This window comes from Oncorhynchus keta, chromosome 9, assembly GCF_023373465.1.
Source record: "Oncorhynchus keta strain PuntledgeMale-10-30-2019 chromosome 9, Oket_V2, whole genome shotgun sequence".
NCBI classification, from domain to species: domain Eukaryota; kingdom Metazoa; phylum Chordata; class Actinopteri; order Salmoniformes; family Salmonidae; genus Oncorhynchus; species Oncorhynchus keta.
The window spans coordinates 46,077,706-46,098,629 of record NC_068429.1 but is presented as its reverse complement, the minus strand read 5'-3'; the positions used below and the strand labels follow the sequence as shown (position 1 = coordinate 46,098,629).

At 42.4% G+C, this 20,924-nt stretch overlaps 1 protein-coding gene across 1 annotated transcript in view; it reads right to left on the bottom strand.

Annotated features, from left to right (window-relative positions):
* The window catches only part of LOC118387944 (dymeclin), a 93,944-nt gene that overhangs the window by 57,310 nt on the left and 15,710 nt on the right, over nucleotides 1–20,924 (bottom strand). Inside the window, exons 3-7 of the mRNA XM_052524746.1 lie at nucleotides 17,466–17,518; nucleotides 15,247–15,340; nucleotides 11,384–11,517; nucleotides 6,191–6,263; nucleotides 3,070–3,195 (exon numbers count right to left, since the gene is read on the bottom strand). Of these exons, the coding sequence (XP_052380706.1) occupies nucleotides 3,070–3,195; nucleotides 6,191–6,263; nucleotides 11,384–11,517; nucleotides 15,247–15,340; nucleotides 17,466–17,518 (480 nt within the window). The remainder of the gene's footprint in view (nucleotides 1–3,069; nucleotides 3,196–6,190; nucleotides 6,264–11,383; nucleotides 11,518–15,246; nucleotides 15,341–17,465; nucleotides 17,519–20,924) is intronic.

The window sequence follows — 20,924 nt, the reverse complement described above, 5'->3', positions numbered from 1 at the left end:
AATTTTCATTCAATTCGCAAGAGGTTGAATGTGTCTCACCGGAGAAAGCATCTGAACGAGCACAACAGTGCCCCTCTGTCTCTGTATGTGTAAGCCATCTATCTGATGCTGTCTGGTCTAAAAGAGTATGACATTGTTTCCGCCTGTAGCATTGAATGCAAGGAAAGCCTGCGAGCCCCTTGACAAAAAAAGTATGAAATAAGAGGCAATCACCGTTGAGCTAAACTGAGTGAGCTCAACTGTGAATGGTCCTAATGCACCAAAATAAAGTGTCAAGGGAAGCCAGTTTGGATTTGGCATCATTCCTATCAAATGGCATCCACAGCATGCGTCATTGAGAGAAACAACTTGAATTGTTGCATCTCGTTGTGTTCTTCCGGTGGCTAGCTAAAATAGGTTCATTCCTAAATTAGCCATGTATGGTGATAGTTATTTGGGTTTGTGGTTTTACTTAATTCTCCGTACTGGTCAATGAATATATTGGTGATTATGATCCAACCATTCATTTAGTAATTGCACCCCTGCCCTGAGAAGAAGGAAGTTCAACACATAGAAATCAGAACCATAGACAGCTACATATTTAGCTTAAGTTGAATGGACTAAATCGGTTTTGGCATCTTTCCGTTGTCACTGTATTATACTACGCATAGGTGATTTTATGATGTTGAAATGGTGCTGGAAAAGTGGAGGCAGCGCCTGTTAACTTTGCGACTTGCGGTAACCAGTTGTTCACAAACCAGTTGTTCAGTCTTTTTGTTCTGTATCAATGGATGCGACCCAGTCGTTCATTCTAAATGTTCCATTGCCATAGTAGCTGGCAAGGTTCTTATCCCTTGCTTGCTAGCTAGCCAACTACGGCTAACTTAGTCACAAAGTTCAGCCAGAATTACAAAGTAACTTCATTTGCATGTGTTTAAGCTGTTTTCTAGAGACATTTATTTGGATACATCCATAACAATGAGCTAATGAGGCGTGATTTCACCTGGCATAGAAAATGTGCTCTCTCGTCAAGGACACTGTTGTTCAGAGAAGCGAGACAACAACACAGCTAACAATCATTAAAAACTGAAGCTGGAAAGACCGCAAACTAGCTGCAATTCGTTTCCTGTACCTTATTTTCAATTAACATTTCTTTGTATATATCCATAAAAACTATGACAGCTGATTCATGACTCCGAATGGTTGGGAAACGCTGCCTGTCTGCCTGTCTCGTCTCGACTCACAACACGTTCATTACTATGGGACAGCTGGAGATCCAATTTGAATATTGATACAATGCTGTAAATGTCGAAGAGACAGACAGCAATATTTATACAAATCTCTGCTGTTGAAAACTAAATGTTAGTCTAAAAGGAATAGTGAGATCATGTCAAGATGCTTTTTATAGTGGAGATCAAGTTTATAAATTGCTTGTCTGGGCTAATGAGAGGGTGGATTGCGAAGAGTAAATTGACATTTTAACGTCATAGATTTAGCCGGTGGTAACTTGCGGCAAAGACACCGGCTGGAATTCAGTTTTAACCAATCAGCATTCAGGATTAAACCCACCCGTTGAATAAAAAATGACATATTCCACCCCCTATGCCATCTATTTTCAGAAACAATGAAATTACTAATAATTGACCATTTCACCTGTAACAGTTGTGTAACGATATTCGTCGTTGGAAGATGAGGAATCATCGGACCAAAGCGCAGCGTGGTAAGTGTTCATGCTTTCTTTATTAAAACTGAACACTATAACAAAAATAATAATCGAAACAGTCCTGTAAGGTGCAAAAACTGAAATTAACTACCCACAAAAACCCTGTGGGAAAAAGCTACCTAAGTATGGTTCCCAATCAGAGACAACGATAGACAGCTGTCCCTGATTGAGAACCATACCCGGCCAAAACAAAGAAACACAAAAACATAGAAAAAGGAACATAGAATGCCCACCCAAATCACACCATGACCAAACCAAAATAGAGACGTAAAAAGCTCTAAGGTCAGGGCGTGACAAGTTGTTTACCCACACATTTATTGTGAGCAAAAGAGAGTGGAAATTTCTCAACAAAAAAAATCTATTATTAAAATATGTCAGGACTCAGGTGAGAGGATGACTGTCCTTTCTGTGAATAATAAGTGTATACTGTTTTTGGATGTTTTTGTGGGAAACCAACCTATTTTCTTGTTTTAACGTTGGACAGATATGGGAAAACGTCCCAAGAAAAGCAGCGGTGGGCTTCCGTTTCTGTTTGAATGTGAGGAGAGAAACACAAACTCTATTGTGTGTGTGTGTGTGTGTGTGTGTGTGTGTGTGTGTGTGTGTGTGTGTGTGTGTGTGTGTGTGTGTGTGTGTGTGTGTGTGTGTGTGTGTGTGTGTGTGTGTGTGTGTGTGTGTGTGTGTGTGTGTGTGTGTGTGTGTGTGTGCGTGCGTGTGTGTGTGAGAGAGGGAGACCGTGTGCTGCATGTGTGTTGCATGTGCGCGAGACCGAGGGTAGTGGAGCGCTTAGAAAAACAACTGGTGTTTGTTTTTGTGGGCCTTGTTTTTGGCTGAGGCAGAAGCTCAGCTTTCTTGTGTGCCCTGGCCAGCCTCCCACTGAACCTCAGACAGAGTAGGGTCTGTCCCTATTGGCCCTGGCCAAAAGTAGTACACTATATTGGGTATAGGGTAGCATTTGGGATGCACTCCTCCAGACCCACCAGGGAGATGACTGGCTCCTTAGTGGCAGAGACCGACATCTTGGCTGGACCACTTTCCGTGGAACGTGAGAACATTACTCGGACCTTGATAATGTTACTCGGAACCCTGTCTGGAACAATCTGTAACATGTTTCCAAGGACTCATGGAGACTCCTGCTAAAGTTTCTTAGTTAGGATCATGTGATTGTGTCATTGTAGAGACTCGCTTGCCAAGGTTACATTTAGGTCGTGATTATGCCGAATAAGAGTGAACGGGAGTCACGACAGTCGCAGACCCATATGTGTTTAAGTATACACAGTAGCAGACCTGGATTGAAATAGTATTTCATTCAAATGCCTTCACTCACAGTCGGGTGTGTATGTGTGCGTCACCATCTCTCCACTCACCATCGCCCCTTCATCAGGTACTGGTAGATGAGTCCGTCTCTCAGGATCTCCTTGTGAAAGAGTTGGTAGGACAGCAGCACCAGCATGGTGGTCACAGCCTCAAACAGGATACTGTACGTGATGTCCCTGTAAGTAAGTAAGTAAGTAAGTAAGTAAGTAAGTAAGTAAGTAAGTAAGTAAGTAAGTAAGTAAGTAAGTAAGTAAGTAAGTAAGTAAGTAAGTAAGTAAGTCAGTCAGTCAGTCAGTCAGTCAGACAGACAGACAGCACGAAGGTGATCGTGCTGCACAAAAACCAAGACATTGAAAATATTTTTTGGGGGGGTTGAAAATACGTATTCAATATCTTGTGCTCAAGCCTGTACAGTTGACAGGAAACACACATGGAACACAGTATTCTGAATGAAACTGGTGTGTACTGAGGAGGACATGAGCTGCTCTCTCTCATCTCATGAATTGGCCCACATGCAGTGACTAACAGATTGAGAATCCTTGTGTGATACGATTAATATGTCTAGTGACACTGGTCATGACAGAGAGAGAGACCCATGGTCTTTGAGCATCAGTGTCACCACCAGTCTTTCCTCACTCGCTCTCTTTTTCTGTCCCTCCTACTCTCGCTTTCTTGATCCCTGTCTCTCACACTCTGAACCCCCCCATTGTGCCTCTCCTTCCTGTCCCCCCGCTCTTCCAGTTCCGCAGCCTGTGATGTCACGCCACAGATGCCTTTCACTTTCAGGGTTCTATTTTTACCACTGTGGGGGGGGCTATTCAACTGACACAACCAACACCCTTGTGTCCCCCCACCACCACACACACACACAGGTAGTGGGAGGAATTGATCTCCTCTTGGCATTAATCAGACCAACTGGCACACACAGATTATACAGTCTGTACTGTATATAAAACATCTGTGCCCTTTAGATGTTTATTTTCTTTTTCAGTGTAACACAAGCGACCATGGAAAACATCTCCAAATGCTGCGTGCCTGTCCTAGGTGCCTGTCCTAGGTGCCTGTCCTAGGTGCCTGTCCTAGGTGCCTGTCCTAGGTGCCTGTCCTAGGTGACTGTTCTAGTCAGGCCTACATTGTTTTATTGGATAAATGTTGATAACAAGTGATGGATCCTAAACAAAAGGAGTTCAATCAATCAATCATATATTGATTGCTGCAGTACATCACTGGTCAACTCTCAAAAGCTTTTTCTAAACATTCTTAAATGTTTTTAAAAATGGGATAAATTCTTGAATTCTACCAAAAGGTCAGGCTTTCTTTCCCTCTCCTCTCTACTCGGAGCACGTAGATAGGAAACGGGCCGACGGCAACAAAGCCAAAAGAAAAAAAGGATGTTGTGGAGCTTCAAAACAATGAAGAACGGAATGAAATGCTGAACAGAGACAGAGAGACGTGTTTGTTTCAAACCCCTGTCAATCATTTATTTCAAACCTCAAACAACATTTGCCTTGGAATGGCTCTCATGTAAACAAGAGTAATTAACATCCGTCAGTCCTCCTTTTGCCTTTGATCGAGTTACTACAAGGAGAGTTGAATAAGACACTTACATTGCAAAGTGTTTACGAGTGTGTTCAACTCAAGAGTAAGGTTACCGTCATGCACTCCTCGATCACTATCCTCATCATCATCACGGTTCATAGGTTCTAGGCATGACGGTCACATGGAGGAGGAACGGAAGACAAGGAAGTCCTGAGAACATTCCATGGGACATGGAGATCGCCATGCCGATGCTTTTATATAGAGTGTGAGGGAGAGAGGCAGTCTTGGCCTGGAGCATGGCCATACACACGACACAGACAAAGGAGGAGACTCATGCTTTCAGCACAGGCACATTGACAGACCTTCAGAAGTGAATGGCATAATAGGTGTAGCCAGGCCTAAATAAAAACTCATAGAAATGTCGACCATGAAAACTAAAGGCAAAAGAAATAGACATAGAAATGAGTGTACTGCTGACTGTTTGATAAACTTACACACAAAGACACATCCAGGCGCAGGCATAAGCATGTGTGCGCGTACACACACCGCTGCGTGTTGGAAAGGTACAAAGGCGAAGACAGAGGAGTAGCGGAGAAATGCCTTTGAAATGTACACCAGCGCCACCAGCAATGCCGGGCCAGATCTGGGCCGACTCACCACGACCAGCCCGGCGCCACAGAACCCAACAAAGCCCCTGAGCCGGAGCGAAATGCCCAATCAGCACAGCAAAGACGTAAGGCTCAGGTCAAAAGTAGTGAACTATATATAAGGAATATGGTGCTATTTGGAATGCCGCTGAAGATGCACACTGACCATCCGCTCTCCCTGCTCCCTCCCCAGGGCATTGGCTGCATGTCCCACCCCCAAACAGGGGACTATAATCCAGCCATCCAAGGGCCCCTCTCCCCTCACCGCCTTCCTCTCCCTTTGACCCTCCCGAACTAACCCTCAGTGTCTCTCAACAGCCTCACTGTGTGTAGGTGTGTGTGGGAGTGAGAGAAGGAGTGTGTCCACCCCACCAGATGGACCATGAGACCGCACTGCAATGGGAACACAGAGATCCAGTGACCCTCTGCCTCTGAACCTCTGCCAGAGACCTCTATTCTATCAGAGACAGAGAGAGACAGAGACAGCGAGAGACAGCGAGAGAGAGAGAGAGGCTGGCAAACAGTCAGAGATGCAAGATGAGTAGGTGAATAGAAAGACAAAAACAAAAGACGGTGTCCTTGGTGTGACACCAGAGGACCTTGTGCATTCACAGTGGAGCTCAATGAGATGGGGCAGGACACAGGATCATATTACCTCGGTCTACCACCATCTGCCCCTGTCTGGGGTCCAAAGCCACCACTGATACTTCAACAGACAGTGCCATTAGGACCAGATTATGGTGTCAGGTTTTATATGAAAAAGGGAGAGGTATAAAATGCTACGAGTCTAACTGGTGATATAGTAGGCGCAGAGAACCTGTAGTGTGTAGAGCTGGCCTTTCACTTGTCACTGTCCGTGTAATCATTAAAGCACGTGGAGGTCGTCACAGAGGGTCCAGACTTACCACACCTCAATCTGCTCCCCTCCCTCTATGCCATTCCCTCTAACCACCTTATCCCATTCCCCCAGGAGAGGTATACTCACAGCAGGGGAACCTCCACCACCAGGTATACGAGGTTACACATCAGCTCTTCCAGCAGTACCTCGCTCCCTGTGTCTGGAGAGAGCAAGAGAGAGACTAGGGTTAAGCCAATTACCTAGCCTGTTTCTGCTTTCACCCCAGTTTCAATTAGATCAGCCAGTAGCTAAAATCACGCCCTTACCACAGTAAAAAGACCACTGTGTCCATTTGGGTTCAATGGGAAGCTGTGGTGAGTGCAACCCAAGCTGACAGGCAAACACAAACACACGTAAGAAGAACACAAGGCACAGTGGGAAGGCTCCATAGGACGCATGGCCTTGATACTGATTAAATATACACTAAGTGGCCAGGTTATTCGGTACACCCATCTAGTACTGTGTCGGACTCCCCTTTGCCTCCAGAGCAGCTTGAATTCTACAGCACATGGATTCTACAAGTCAGAAACGTTCCACAGGGGTGTTGGTCACACCACCAGGTGGGATTGGTCCATGGACTCAAGCTGTGAATACCATATCCTGACTCTGTCATCAGCATGACGCAACAGGAAGCAGGATTCGCAGGACAAGGCAATGTTTTTCCACTTCCCAATAGTCCACTGTTTGTGATTGCGAGCCCACTGGAGCCACTTCTTGTTTTTAACTGATATGAGTGGAACCCGGTCTGGTCGACTGCTGCTATAGCCCACTCATAACAAGGATCAACGAGTCTGAGATTCTGTTCAGCACGTCACTGTTGTACTGCGCTGTGATTTGTCCGTTTGTGGCCTGCACGCTTCTTTCCATTCTCCTTCGACCTCCCTCATCAATGAGCTATTTTCACCCACAGGAATGCCATTGACTGGATGTTTTTTGTTTGTCGCACCATTCTCGGTAAACCCTAGACATTGTCATGCGTGAAAAGCCGCAGTTTCTGAGATATTGGATCCGACGATCACACCTCCCTCAAAGTTACTTAGGTCACTCCTTTTGACTATTCTAACTTTCAATCTAACTTTCAAACAGTAAATGAATGTCTCGATGCCGGTCCGCCTGCTTTTTTCAGCAAGCCACGGCCACGTGATTGTCTTTGGGAGCGATTAATTTTTGTGAACTGTGTGGTGTACCCAGTAAATGAGTGTATATATACTAGACTAGTCTATTTTCATTGGCAAAGCCAACAGGGATGAAACATCTCTTGTACATCATTTTATCATGGCAAATGTTCATACAGTGTTTACCTAATAAGGTTGAATACAGAGGTTGCTGAATATCACACAGTCTATGCTGTATATCTATGCTATATATTATATGTTTTGATATCTTTACACTTCAAATGGGTCTTGTAATGAACACAAGTAGCAAACACTATTATAATGCATTATACATGTTCAACGTTACTCTCTCCATGTTTAATCTCCTGTGACTAAAAGACTATTCCCCGTCTACACATTTACAGTATCAATCTGTGAACACCAACAGAGAAACAACAGAAATCACAAGAATAAAAACAACTGCTCTGTCTCAGTTTTGGTTTCTGCAAATCCTAGCAATACGCCATTGAAATCCCTCTCTCTCCTCTATCTCTCACGTCCTTCTTCCATCCCTCTCCTTCTCTCTCCCCCTCCAGGGAGAGAGAAGAATTGAAAGAGACAGTGGAGGGTGAAGACAGCCTGTTGGCACCATCTCCTCCTCCGTCTCCAACAACTTCCAATTAAGCGTTTCCAGCCCTCCACTCTATCTTCGTCCTACTAACATCCCCATCTTTTCTCACTAACGTCCCTCCCTTCCTCCCTCTTCCCTGTCTTTTCTTCCCACTAATGTCCCCCTCTCTTCCCTTCCCCAGCTTTTCCCACCAACGTCAGTCCAACCCTTGGGAGCCAAGGGCTTAAATGGGAACCCAATCTAGACTACAGAGCCGATATTAACTCTGATGATGGGATGTGATGCCGTTTTTCCATGTCTCCCTCTCTCTCCCCCTCTCTCTGGAAGGGTGACCTACCCAGCAGCCACTGAAGACAATACCAGATGAGGAAATGGAGTGACTGAACTGGCAAAGGGATGAATGAAGGAACCACAGTTCACATAGGCTTAAGTGTGTAGCAGCTTCAGAGTGTGTGTGATTAAGACATCAGTCTCTACATTACGGTTTCCGTTAGCTGGCTATCGGACGATAAGAAAAATGAAAAGCCGATAAATAAAACTGCTGCCGACCAAAATGACCGGGAGGAAAAAAATTTAATTGCAAAATAATGCTTTTTATTAATTGATGGAGAAATACTAGTGGAGGCAAAACATTTTTTTTTAATGGACCTTTATTTAACTAGGCAAGTCAGTTAAGAACAAATTCTTATTTTCAATGACAGCCTAGGAACAGTGGGTTAACTGCCTGTTCAGGGGCAGAGCGACAGATTTGTACCTTGTCGGCTCGGGTGTTTGAACTTGCAACCTTCCGGTTACTAGTCCAACGCTCTAACCACTAGGCTACCCTGCCACCCGTCATGCTTATCGTCTACAGGTTAAATTGGCGTTTGTGTATCTTTGTTAGTCATCATGTAGCCCATATCATTTATCAACACACCTATCACACGTGTACAGCATAAAGAGTATATTCTGAGCGGGATTTCTCCTGCAGCTCCTCAGCAGGATGCTGCTGAAGTAAAACATGCTTTTATAAGCCCATTCATGTACAAGCATTCTAAATGCAATCGTGTTAATCTGTTTTCATGGCCACGATTAAAAATAGCTAGGCCTACTATTTTTATTTGTCAACTGGTAACCTAATTGAAACATGCCTCCATTCATCATTTAAGTGCAGGCAACAGGCTATCAGCGTGTCACCAGCACTTCACAATGTGAGCTAGAGGCAGTACGCATTTTGAAAACATAGGCCTACTTAATTGTTTGAAACCTGAATCCTTTACTTGATATTATGAGGCATGTCATACCTTCTTTCAAAGTAGCCTATAGGCAAATCCGACCATGGAAAAGTGGATGCAATTATTTTATAAAGACCTGTTCAAGTTTGGAGAAGCGAATAATTTATCCTACCATTTCTACCGATCTGAGTGCCAGTTATGATTTTCATATGCGCATTTGTGGAACAGTTTAATTTCAATAATAACATTTTTGTTTGTCAAAATCATTGTCACATGGTAAATCATAAAAATCTGAATTCAAATGGTAAAAATCTAAAAGTTTCAATTAAACTAATGTGAGAGCACCAGCCTCTGTCATATAGACACATTGATACACCGCGATCCATTGGCGGTTATAGAAATGAGCGCTTTGAACTCAGTCTATAGGCCAATGCAGCAGTAGGCCTCGAACTTCCATTGTCAACTAAAACAAAATACATGAAGTCGACAAATAAAAACTGCAGAAAATATGATCAATTCAGGTTCTTTCAATTGTATTCATCTCTCCACTCAGCGCGTCTACCTCCCTTTCTATACGTCTTGAACTACTATTTTTATCAATTCCGTGTTACATACATTTACTACTGGTGACATGTAACAGGGAATTTAAAAAAAATGAAAACAATCAAAGTGCACACAATTCACACAATTAAACAATGAATGCGCAAGAATTGGCGGGAGACAGCTGAGACTCGTCTCTACCCTTCTTCTTGTCTCAACATTTTAAATTATACTCAAGACATTATCTTCACACATATTTTAGATGCTTTTCACTGACAGCCACCACTCAGTATTCAGCTCGGTCTATTGCCACTTGCTCTGCCCAAATTGCGGGCCTCCCAAATAGGCATAGGCCTACAAGCTTGTAGCTTGAAACAATCAGCAACAACAACAAAAACAATAGAAAATTAAATATAGATCCTTGATTCCGCTGTCGCTAAATTACGCTTTCTGGTGAAGTATTTGACTGATTTGATGTATTTCTGTATAGACAGGAGTAATTATATAACTTTGGAAAATTTATGAAAGACTTTTCACGTTAACTTTCTTTCCTTGTCCAGAAGCCAAAGCCACAATCCTAGTCATATTAGAAACCCATCCTTGTTGATGCATCTTTAGATTCCGACCTCTTTCTAAGTTTTGAATGGAGATTTTGATACATATGGAACCGCTCTCATCAGGTGCGTTGTTTAGAATAGAGTTTTGGCAAATGTTTGAAAATTATGTTTTGTTGGCTGCTTCATTACATGTTCTGTTAAAATGATTCACCATAATCGAAAAGTGACTTCTGTCATTCTGAGCACTGTGGTCGGACGCCCAAATGGGTTACACACCCAATGCATATGGGTCTGGTAAATGTATTTCTCAAATGACCGGTATATTAAAATATTCCATGTCATGTTGCACAGCACCACATTTTCCTAACGGAGATCCTGGTGTGTGTGCACTCTGTGCAAATGTTGTTTTCTTTTTCATAGGTCAAAGTAAAACACACAATGTCATTTCCCAATAATTCACTATACAAACTAGGATGTTTACCCCTTTCTCTACTTGGTTTTACCGAAAAGCAAAAAATGTCCCACTATACAAGATGATTTCCTCACCATCACATCAGACGGTTAGCTAGATGGTTAGCTAGGATATGTGATCAGCGTAAATTATTTCTTGCTCATAGGCATTGAGTAAAACAAATACCCTGTCTCCCCCATAATTTACTCTTACTGGCAAAGGGATAAATGAAAGAAAAAGCCAGCCATAACAACCGAAGGTCACTGTGTGGCACCTTCAGGCCAAAGGGGACTGGTGGCAACTTAAATTGTGGAGGACCAGCTGGAACGGAATAAATGGAATGGTATCGAACACAAAAATATGGTTTCCATGTGTTTGATACCATTCCATTCACTCCATTCCAGCCATTATTATGAGCCGTCCTCCCTTCAGCAGCCTCCTGTGCTTCAGACTGTATGTTTAAGACTTTGTCAGTCTCTGTATGTGTTCTGTGAAATTCACCATTTACCTCAGAGTAACTCACATCATTTCCTAATCTTTTACTTGATCAAGATGTTTACTCTTTTCCTCACTGGTTTTACTATAAAAAGAGACACATTTCCCAATTCCCACACCAACTGCTCTCTTCCACTCTCCCGTCTGCAATGACACACTGTCCTGGCTGTGCTTCAGTATTGAAAAGGGGGATGGATTTGGAGGTGGAGGGACGCATGTGTGTGCGTGTGCATGCGTGGAGGGATGGATAAAGGAATACAGGTCTGAAGCGAGGGATGAAGGGATTTCTCTCACTCACCACAGGAGCCTGGCACCCTCTCCTGGTAGGAGAACTGTAAGTGCAGCTCCTCCTCTGTCATCTCCCTGATGAAGACTTTGAGAAGGCAGCGAATCATGAACAAAGTATTGTGGGCCTGCCAGATGAACAGCTGACTGGAAAGGGAGGAAAAAGAAAATGAAGATTATTCACTGGTTGAGATTTGTATTTTTCCTTTATCAAGACAAGAGAAATCTAGGCATTGTAATTAACACAAATACTAAACATGAAAATCAGGCACTTTCATTCCATTGTGTCAAATATGCTCATTGTTAACGTAAACTGATTTGGTTGGATATCGCATTAAGTCCGTAGTACCACTATCTATAGACTGGGGGGAGACATAGTGGACATAGTAAACAACCCTGTAATAAAAACTGGTGGCTAGGTGGCTTTGCCAAGGCTACAGACAGTGGACATCCTGTGACATAGAGATGTCCTGTGGCCCCTCGGCTTGTCCTCAGACTGATTGGCCCCTTCAGGGAGACAGCAGTTATGACTCGTGACACATCCGCTATAGAGACACGCAGTAGCCTTGACTAATTGTCTTTTCTCACAGTCAGACAGTTACCACAGCCAGGAAGAATGGATGAGCCTCTGCTCTGATCTCTGGTATTCACCAGGTCATATAAGAACACCAACAAAGCAGACACTCACAGAAACAAGTCACAGCAGGTGACAACAGTTGTGACACCAGTCGTGCCTTGCGACACATCCGCTATAGAGACGTAGCAGCGGCCTTGACTACCACTGAGGAAAAGAGCAGCCTCTCACAGTGACAGTCACAACAGCCATGACAGTTAGGAAGGATGGATGAGCCTCTGATTTCTGGTCACACACATGTACCACCAGTTCATTTAAGCCCACCAATCAACACTAACATAAAAACACACATACAAGCCAATATTATGACCAAAGGCATGTCCCAACAGTTCATGTAAGCACACTAACCAGCACACTAACCAAAAATTATAAGCAAGCCAATACATGACCAAAGCAACTGCATTACTTTTAAATAAGCACACCAACACTCGCATAAATACACATTCAAGGCAATATTATGACCGAAGTAATACAGGTAACTTCCAAAATAAAATAAAGAAAACAAGTATATTGAAAGCAGATGCTTCCACAGAGTTAGGGTTCCTGAGTTAATTAAGCAATTAACATCCCATCATGGTCATGTATAAAAATGCCCCGTTGCCCATTATTTTGTCTACCATGGCTAGAAGAGATCTTAGTGACTTTGGAAGAGGGGTCTCAAAGGAGCATATGTGGATACAAGTGTGTGTGTGCAGGGTTCAACACTAACTTGTACTACCAAGTGCTACCAACTTTTTCAGTTGGTGAAACCAGCACATGATTTGGTAGACCCATTTAAAAAATATATATATATTAATGACCTGGCCCGAGTCCCATAATGCGCCCGCATTCCATACAGAAGCAGGCTAATTATGACTAGCCATCTTTAAATTAGCATGCCATTGTCTTCTAACATTGATTTGGATAGATTTACTGTAACAGCAAAGAAAATAGACTTAAAATATAGTGCAAAATGCATTTACTGCAGATTTCACAGTGACATGTGTTATTTTCTCCTAAATCTTCTAGATTTTTTAGAACATTTGGTCAGGTTTTCATTCTCAAAAATCACACTTTCTAAATCGGAAAAACAAAACTGGACGTTCTAAATCCACAACAATGCTTCAACCACATCAGGGGACCATTTTTTAAGTATGAGGGAGAAAAAAAACTTTGTAGTTACCCTTTAATTCAGATGCACACCAGCCAGACAGTTGTGTTTGGCTAGCGGTGTTTCTGTAGCACACATTGAGTTTTCAAAACTAATTGCCACTGGATTGATGCAAATTATTATTCTGCCAGGTAGAAATACACTACTTTGAAGTTACTCTGCTCACCCATTCTTGCCTTAGCATTTACTGGTAGATATCATAACTTGGAACATCTTTCCTACCACCTTTCTACCCCTACCGCTGTCAGTCTTCGTTAAGCTGCTCCAAGCAGTTGTTTGAGAGCTGCGCGCTCTCTCTGCCAGGTAGATTGCCTATAGGCTATATGTGTACAGCACACATGATAAATAATCAACTAACATTTATTAATCAATTATATATCCTAGATTAAAAATAGCATTATTACAATATTTTTTATCACTGGCTACTGACAAGGGATGATTGACTGGGGTTTCTAAAACCTCCTCGGGCCAGCGTGCAACCCTGTAGGCTATGTGGAGTCCTGACACACACAGACGGGCATTTCCATGCTGTTGTTGGCTCATCAGAAAGTTGGCTGATTTTTGGGCAATTTCACAATACTGAATAAATGAATATAATACAAAAATAAGCAAATTGTGAACCAAAAACTAACGTGACCAGGTACATTTTTCCACTGGCACCCTTGCGAACAATTTTAAAAAGTGTGTCGCACTGCCAAGTCAAATTACATCATCAAATGAGACTGTTTTGGTCACAGTATCGAACCCGTGTGTGTGTGTGTGTGTGTGTGTGTGTGTGTGTGTGTGTGTGTGTGTGTGTGTGTGTGTGTGTGTGTGTGTGTGTGTCTCAGTCACCAGATCTCAACCCAATTGAACACTTATGGTAAATTCTGGAGCAGTGACTTAAACAGCATTTTCCACCACCAAAACACCAAATGATGGAAATTCTCGTGGAAGAATGGTATCGCCTCCCTCCAATAGAGTCCCAGAGTTCCAGTAGAATCTATGCCAGGAAGTACTGAAGTTGTTCTGACAGTTCGTGGTGGCCCAACGCCCTATTAAGACACGTTATGATGGTGTTTCCTATATTTTGTGAGTTACTACTAGCTTCTATTGTAACTGTGGCAAGGTTGTATGTGAAGCCTTGTGAGGACACCCACCATTTTACGAGTGGCATGATCTACACAGTTCTATGAGAACCAGCGTAGCCTTGCAGTTCACACAAACATCAATAGCTTCACATTTTGTCATTTTTTATGTTTTAATGTTTTTCTCCCAGAGTTTTCCCATGCAGACACCTTTCCACCACCGCACACATCTGGTCCACCAGATCTAGTTGGTAAACTTAGAGCCGCCCCTATTCCACTAATTACTATGAAGTTTCAGTTGATGTCTCTTACTTACTGGAAGTCTGACAGCTGGTGTCTGAGAACCGCTGGTGTCTCTCTTGCCTTACTAGAGGTTTGAAAGCTGCTCCTCTTCTCTTACAAGTGACCATAAGCGGGATCTCTCACGGGTATCATTAGACCGCAAGGCCACTTCCAATCCAACTACGGTGACAAAATCCCATGGTGTTCATGACCAGAGCGAATCACAGCACAATGCAAATGACCCATGCACAATGCAAATACGCCTCCAATTATGTGGGTAAAACTGGAAAAGCAGATTGAAGAGAGGAATAGGGAGGGATAACTGACTAACTCACTCCACCCTCAGGTTTATGAATGAAACACTTATCAGATCATCTGGATTTCAACTTGGATGAGGTGGATCTCCCATCCACAGTGCGGTTGGGTTTGTCACCAACACAGCCCAAACTATACCTTTTGGTGGATTCCCATGGGAAATGTAAAAAGTCAATGGTTCTGCTAGAGCATTACCACTAAATCATGAGTACAGAACACAACATATTAATTATTGTACTATCCATGTCATAGTCCCAAACTCTAAGCCTACGTGCCCATTTCATCCCAGTCACTGATTTAAACATAAGCATACAACACAGGGCGTAGGTCTATTTATTATTGAACTACTCAATTTAGATCACTGATTCCCATCCCATCACTTGTTCTTGGAACAGCACTTGTTACTTGGTTTTACACATAGTACTCACTCTTGGCATTCTGTGGATATTTTCAACTCTTTGGTTCTTCCCAGGAATATTCTCACTAGGGCTCCAAAATTCCCTGTTCTGGGATTGTTCTCAACTGTAGGAGGGGCAGACCAGAGAGGAGAGAGGAAGACACAGTACACTGTATTTAAAAGAACTGCTTGGTGATTCTGACACACATTACATCAATAAATCTATCCTGAACAGAAATATAAACGCAACATGTAAAGTGTTGGTACTGTTTCATGAGCTGAAATTAAAGATCCCAGAAATGTTCAATATGCACAAAAAGCTTAATTCTCTCAAATAGGTTTGTATTCCTGTTAGTAAGCATTTCTCCTTTTCCATGACAATCCATCCAACTGACAGTTGTAGCATATCAAAAAGCGAATTAAACAGCATGATCATTACTCAGGGACAATAAAAGGCCTCTCAAATATGCTGTTTTGTCACACAACACAATACCACAGATATCTTAGGTTTTGAGGGAGTGTGCAATTGGCATGCTGACTGCAGGAATGTCCACCAGAGCAGATTCCATAGAATTTAATGTTAATTTCTCTACCATAAGCCACCTCCAACGTCATTTTTGAGAATTTGGCCATACATCCAACCGGCCTCAAAACTGCAAAGGCGTCGTGTGAGCAAGTGGTTTGCTAATGTCAACGTTGTGAACAGAGTGCCCCATGGTGGCGGTTGGGTTACGGTATGGGCAGGCATAAGCTACAGACAATGAACACAATTGCATTGCAATTGCATTTTATCGATGGCAATTTGAATGCACAGAGATACCGTGACAAGATCCTGAGGCCCATTGGTGTGCCATTCATCCGCCGCCATCACCTGATGTTTCAGCATGATAATACACGTAAACTGTAAGCTGAAAATGCTGAAAAAATGAAAATGTCACCCCTTGAGCATGTATGGGATGCTCTGGATTGACATGTACGACAGCGTGTTCCAGTTCCCGCCAATATCCAGCAACTTTGCTCAGCCATTGAAAAGGAGTGGGCCAACATTATTATACAGGCCACAATCAACAGCCTGATCAACTCTTGGCGAAGGAGATGTGTTGTGCTGCTTGAGGCAAATGGTGTTCACCCTAGATACAACATATGTATATGTGTATTCCCAGTCGTGTGAAATCCATAGATTATTGCTTAATGAATTTATTTCATTTATTTTTATTTCAATTTAATTGACTGATTTCCTTATATGAACAGTAACTCAGTAAAATCTAGTTTATATTTTTGTTCGGTATGTATGTTATGCATGCATGCATGCAATGTAGAAAAGAGTAAAAAATAAAGAAAACCATGTAATGAGTAGGTGTGTCCAAACTTTTGACTGGTACTCTACATACACATACAGTGCATTTGTGAAGTATTAAGACTGACTTTTTCCACATTGTTATTCTAAAAATGGATGAGACTGTTTTTTTTGTCTCTCAATCTACACACAATACCCCATAGTGACAAAGCAAAAACAACGCTCCAGAGTTCCTCTGTGGCGATGGGAGAACCTTCCAGATTAGATGGAAAACCATCTCTGCAGCACTCCACTAATTAGGCCTTTACAGCCTTATTTTAAAATTGCCGAAATAAGACAAATCCTCAGCAAGCCACTTTTTAATGAATTTCTAAAAACCTGTTGTCGCTTTGTCGTTATGGGGTACCCCGTACCCCATAATGACAAAGCGACAACAGGTTTTTAGAAATTCAGGATTTTTTTGCACATTTTGTCTGTCATAGTTGAAGTGTACCTATGATGAAAATTACAGACCTCTCATCTTTTTAAGTGGGAGAACTTGCACAATTGGTGGTTGACTAAATACTTGTATGCCCCACTGTATATATAAAAATTGGCCGATTAGTCGGTATCGGCTTTTTTTTTGGGTACTCCAATAATCGGTATCGGCGCTGAAAAATCATACTCGGTCGACCTCTAGTCTGAATACTTTCCGAATGTAGTGTGTGTGCGTGCGTGTGTGTGTGTGTGTGTGTGTGTGTGTGTGTGTGTGTGTGTGTGTGTGTGTGTGTGTGTGTGTGTGTGTGTGTGTGTGTGTGTGTGTGTGTGTGTGTGTGTGTGTGTGTGTGTGTGTGTGTGTGTGTGTGTGTGTGTGTGTGTGTGTGTGTGTGTGTGTGTATGTATGCATGTAAGCATGTATGCATGTATATCTATCAGGCAGGCATAACATTCAAACCAACAAACATAAGACGTACTCAGGATCTTGGCCAGGGGAATAACAGCCTCTTCCAACAGCTTGGAGTTACAACTGTAGAGGGAGAATGAGCAAGAGAGAGAGAGCGAAAGAGCGAGAAAATGTTGGTCAATTCTATACCACAGTACTGTGGAACTCTGGACAGTTCTCTGAAATGAGAAGTTGTCATCATCAGTCTACTGTCTATCCTCTACTGTCAAGTTAGCATAGTCACAACACACTCATTCTTAGAAACAGAACTAGAGTACAATTTTATACGTCTCAAAACTCTCATTGGCTAACTCCGGTTTCCCATCACTACCACTTGAAAACATCCACTCCTCTTACGTGCCTCACTAATGTAAATAAGCTTGTACTGTACAATCAGAAAACACCTACCATTTCAGCAAGCTGTTACTGTAACTTAAGGTCAACTACATATACGGTCACATCTGATCATAAAGTCTGTTAGAACATTACTCCAAGTCAGCTGATGTGTAAAACCGGAACCTAAAAGCTGTTTGGCCTGGAAGACAAACTTCAAGTTCTTAGCTAATGTTGACAGCCTGCTGTAACGTGGGCTTTCGCTGCATCCTGCACTTTAGCTAATGTTTGCATCCCGGGATAAGTCCCAAATGGCACCTTATCCCCAATGTTCTGCACTACTTTTGACCAGGGCCCATAGGGTTCAATTTATTTATTTTTTTATTTAGCTCGACATTAAATTACTTCAGCAATCATTGCGGCTAGAGCAGCTTGCTATGGAGCGGGCAAGCTATTTACATACATTGGACAGACAAGTGTAGTGTGTGAGATGCGGCTGAAATTTTGCGAGAAAGCGAGAGAGGGTGGAGGAGACGACTTGGCTTAAAGCGCTGGACAGGGCTTGACATTAACTTTCTTAGCCACTTGTCCTTTGGACAAGCAGGACAGATTTTTTACATGTCCGAAAGCTGAAGTCACTTCTCTCCCCCCTCCCAAAAAAGGACCAACACCATCGAACAGAAAGGTGACAGAAATGAGTGAAGAACAAATTATTTTCTTTGCCTGCCCATAGACAATGTTATCAGCCCCTAGCGGCCATCACCCCCCAAAAATATGTTTATGTTTAACACAAAGACTGCTAGCGCAAGCTCGCATGCTACGGGAGGGACGAGACGAAACATGACATTGACAAAATATATTTAGTGGAGTCAAGTCTTTTCTAACAGCCTATTCCACTCTGGTGGAGCCTTGGCAAGAAAGAGATGTATAGTAGCCTTGGTATATCTGGATATCTGCGCATCTGTGTGTGCTGAAGCGCACAGATGGAGCAAGTGACACAGTCAGAGCCTTGCTGGTTTTGTGTTATGTGATCGGTTGTAAATCATGGGCCGCAGACCTGTGCCATCCTCAGAACTGGATAAACGGAGTCGCATTTCTGCCTTTATGCATTGTAGGTAGGTTGCACATTGCTAGTAAAATATGGAGATGGGGCTTGGCCACCTACGCATTATTTCTTTCATAAGCTTGCCTTATCTTTAGCCTAAAATATTGACTTCTCATTCAATTTTTCCATACTTGTAATGTTTGCTCAATTTCACTTATTGTGACCTAAAACATTTGTCATTCTCAATAGATCTGTGATTGAGAATAGCATTGACTCCAATTTCCATAATTTTTCCCATTTAAAAGCTGCAACTTTAAGGACATTTAACACTACTAGAATACTTCATAACTTTAAATTTGGCTTAATGCTTTTACGATATTTCAATTAGTAGGATTAGGCTTTTGGACTTTAATTTATTTCATCACATTCCCAGTGGGTCAGAAGTTTATATACACTCAATTAGTATTTCATGCATTGCCTTTGAATTGTTAAACCTGGGTCAAACGTTTCGGGTTGCCTTCCACAAGCTTCCCACAATAAGTTGGGTGAATTTTGGCCCATTCCTCCTGACAGAACTTGTGTAACTGAGTCAGGTTTGTAGGCCTCCATGCTTGCACACGCTTATTCAGTTCTGCCCACAAATGTTCTATTGGATGAAGTCAGGGCTTTGTGATGTCCACTCCAAAACTTGGACTTTGTTGTCCTTAAGCCATTTTGTCACAACTTTGGAAGTATGCTTGGGGTCATTGTTAATTTGGAAGACCCATTTGCGACCAAGCTTTTAACTTCCTGACTGATGTCTTGAGATGTTGCTTCAAAATATCCATATCATTTTCCTACCTCATGATGCCATCCATTTTGTGAAGTGCACCAGTCTGTTCTGCAGCAAAGCACCCCCACAACATGATGCTGCCACCCCCGTGCTTCACGGTTGGGATGGTGTTCTTTGGCTTGCAAGCCTCCCCCTTTTTCCTCCAAACATAACGATGGTCATTATGACCAAACAGTTTTATTTTAGTTTCATCAGACTGGAGGACATTTCTCCAAAAAGTACAATCTTTGTCCCCATGTGCAGATGAAAACCATAGTCTGGCTTTTTTATGGCGGTTTTGGAGCAGTGGCTTCTTCCTTGCTGAGCGGCCATTCAGGTTATGTCGATATGGGACTCATTTTACTGTGGACATTGATACTTTTGTACCGGTTTCGTCCAGCATCTTCACAAGGTCCTTTGCTGTTGTTCTGGGATTGATTTGCACTTTTCGCACCAAAGTATGTTCATCTCTAGGAGACAGAAAGCGTTTCCTTCCTGAGCAGTGTGATGGCTGCATGGTGTTTATACTTGCGTACTATTGTTTCTTTAGATGAATGTGGTACCTTCAGGTGTTTTGAAATTGCTCCCAAGGATGAATCAGACTTGTGGAGGTCTACAATTATTTTCTGAGGTCTTGGCTGATTTCTTTTGATTTTCCCATAATGTCAAGCAAAGAGGCACTGAGTTTGAAGGTAGGCCTTGAAATACATCCACAGGTACACCTCCAATTGACTCAAATGATATCAATTAGCCTATCAGAAGCTTCTAAACCATGACATCATTTTCTGGAATGTTCCAAGCTGTTTAAAGGCACAGCCAACTTAGTGTATGTTAACTTCTGACCCAATGGAATTGTGATACAGTGATTTGTAAGTGAAATAATCTGTTTGTGAACAATTGTTGGAAAACTTACTTGGGTCATGCACAAAGTAGATATTCGAACCAACTTGCCAAAACTATAGTTTGTTAACAAGAAATGTGTGGAGTGGTTAAAAAATGAGTTTTAAAAAAATGAGACATTCAACGTGAAATGTGATAAGCATAAACTAGTATTGAAAAAATTTAACATATTTTTCTCTTATTAAAAATCTCTCCTTAAATACTGAATCAGGCTTGTAACATCAGTAAACTACAGTAGACTATGCTTTGGAGGGGGAGACAGGCAAAAAGTTCTCAGCTGGCAGGCAGGCAGACAGACAGAGTACGGGCTTTGAATAGGCGCTTGTTGCATTTTGTGGGACTGGAAAACAATACCCGGAATCTAAAAGAACACAATTAACCGGTTCCCACGGTATTAAAAT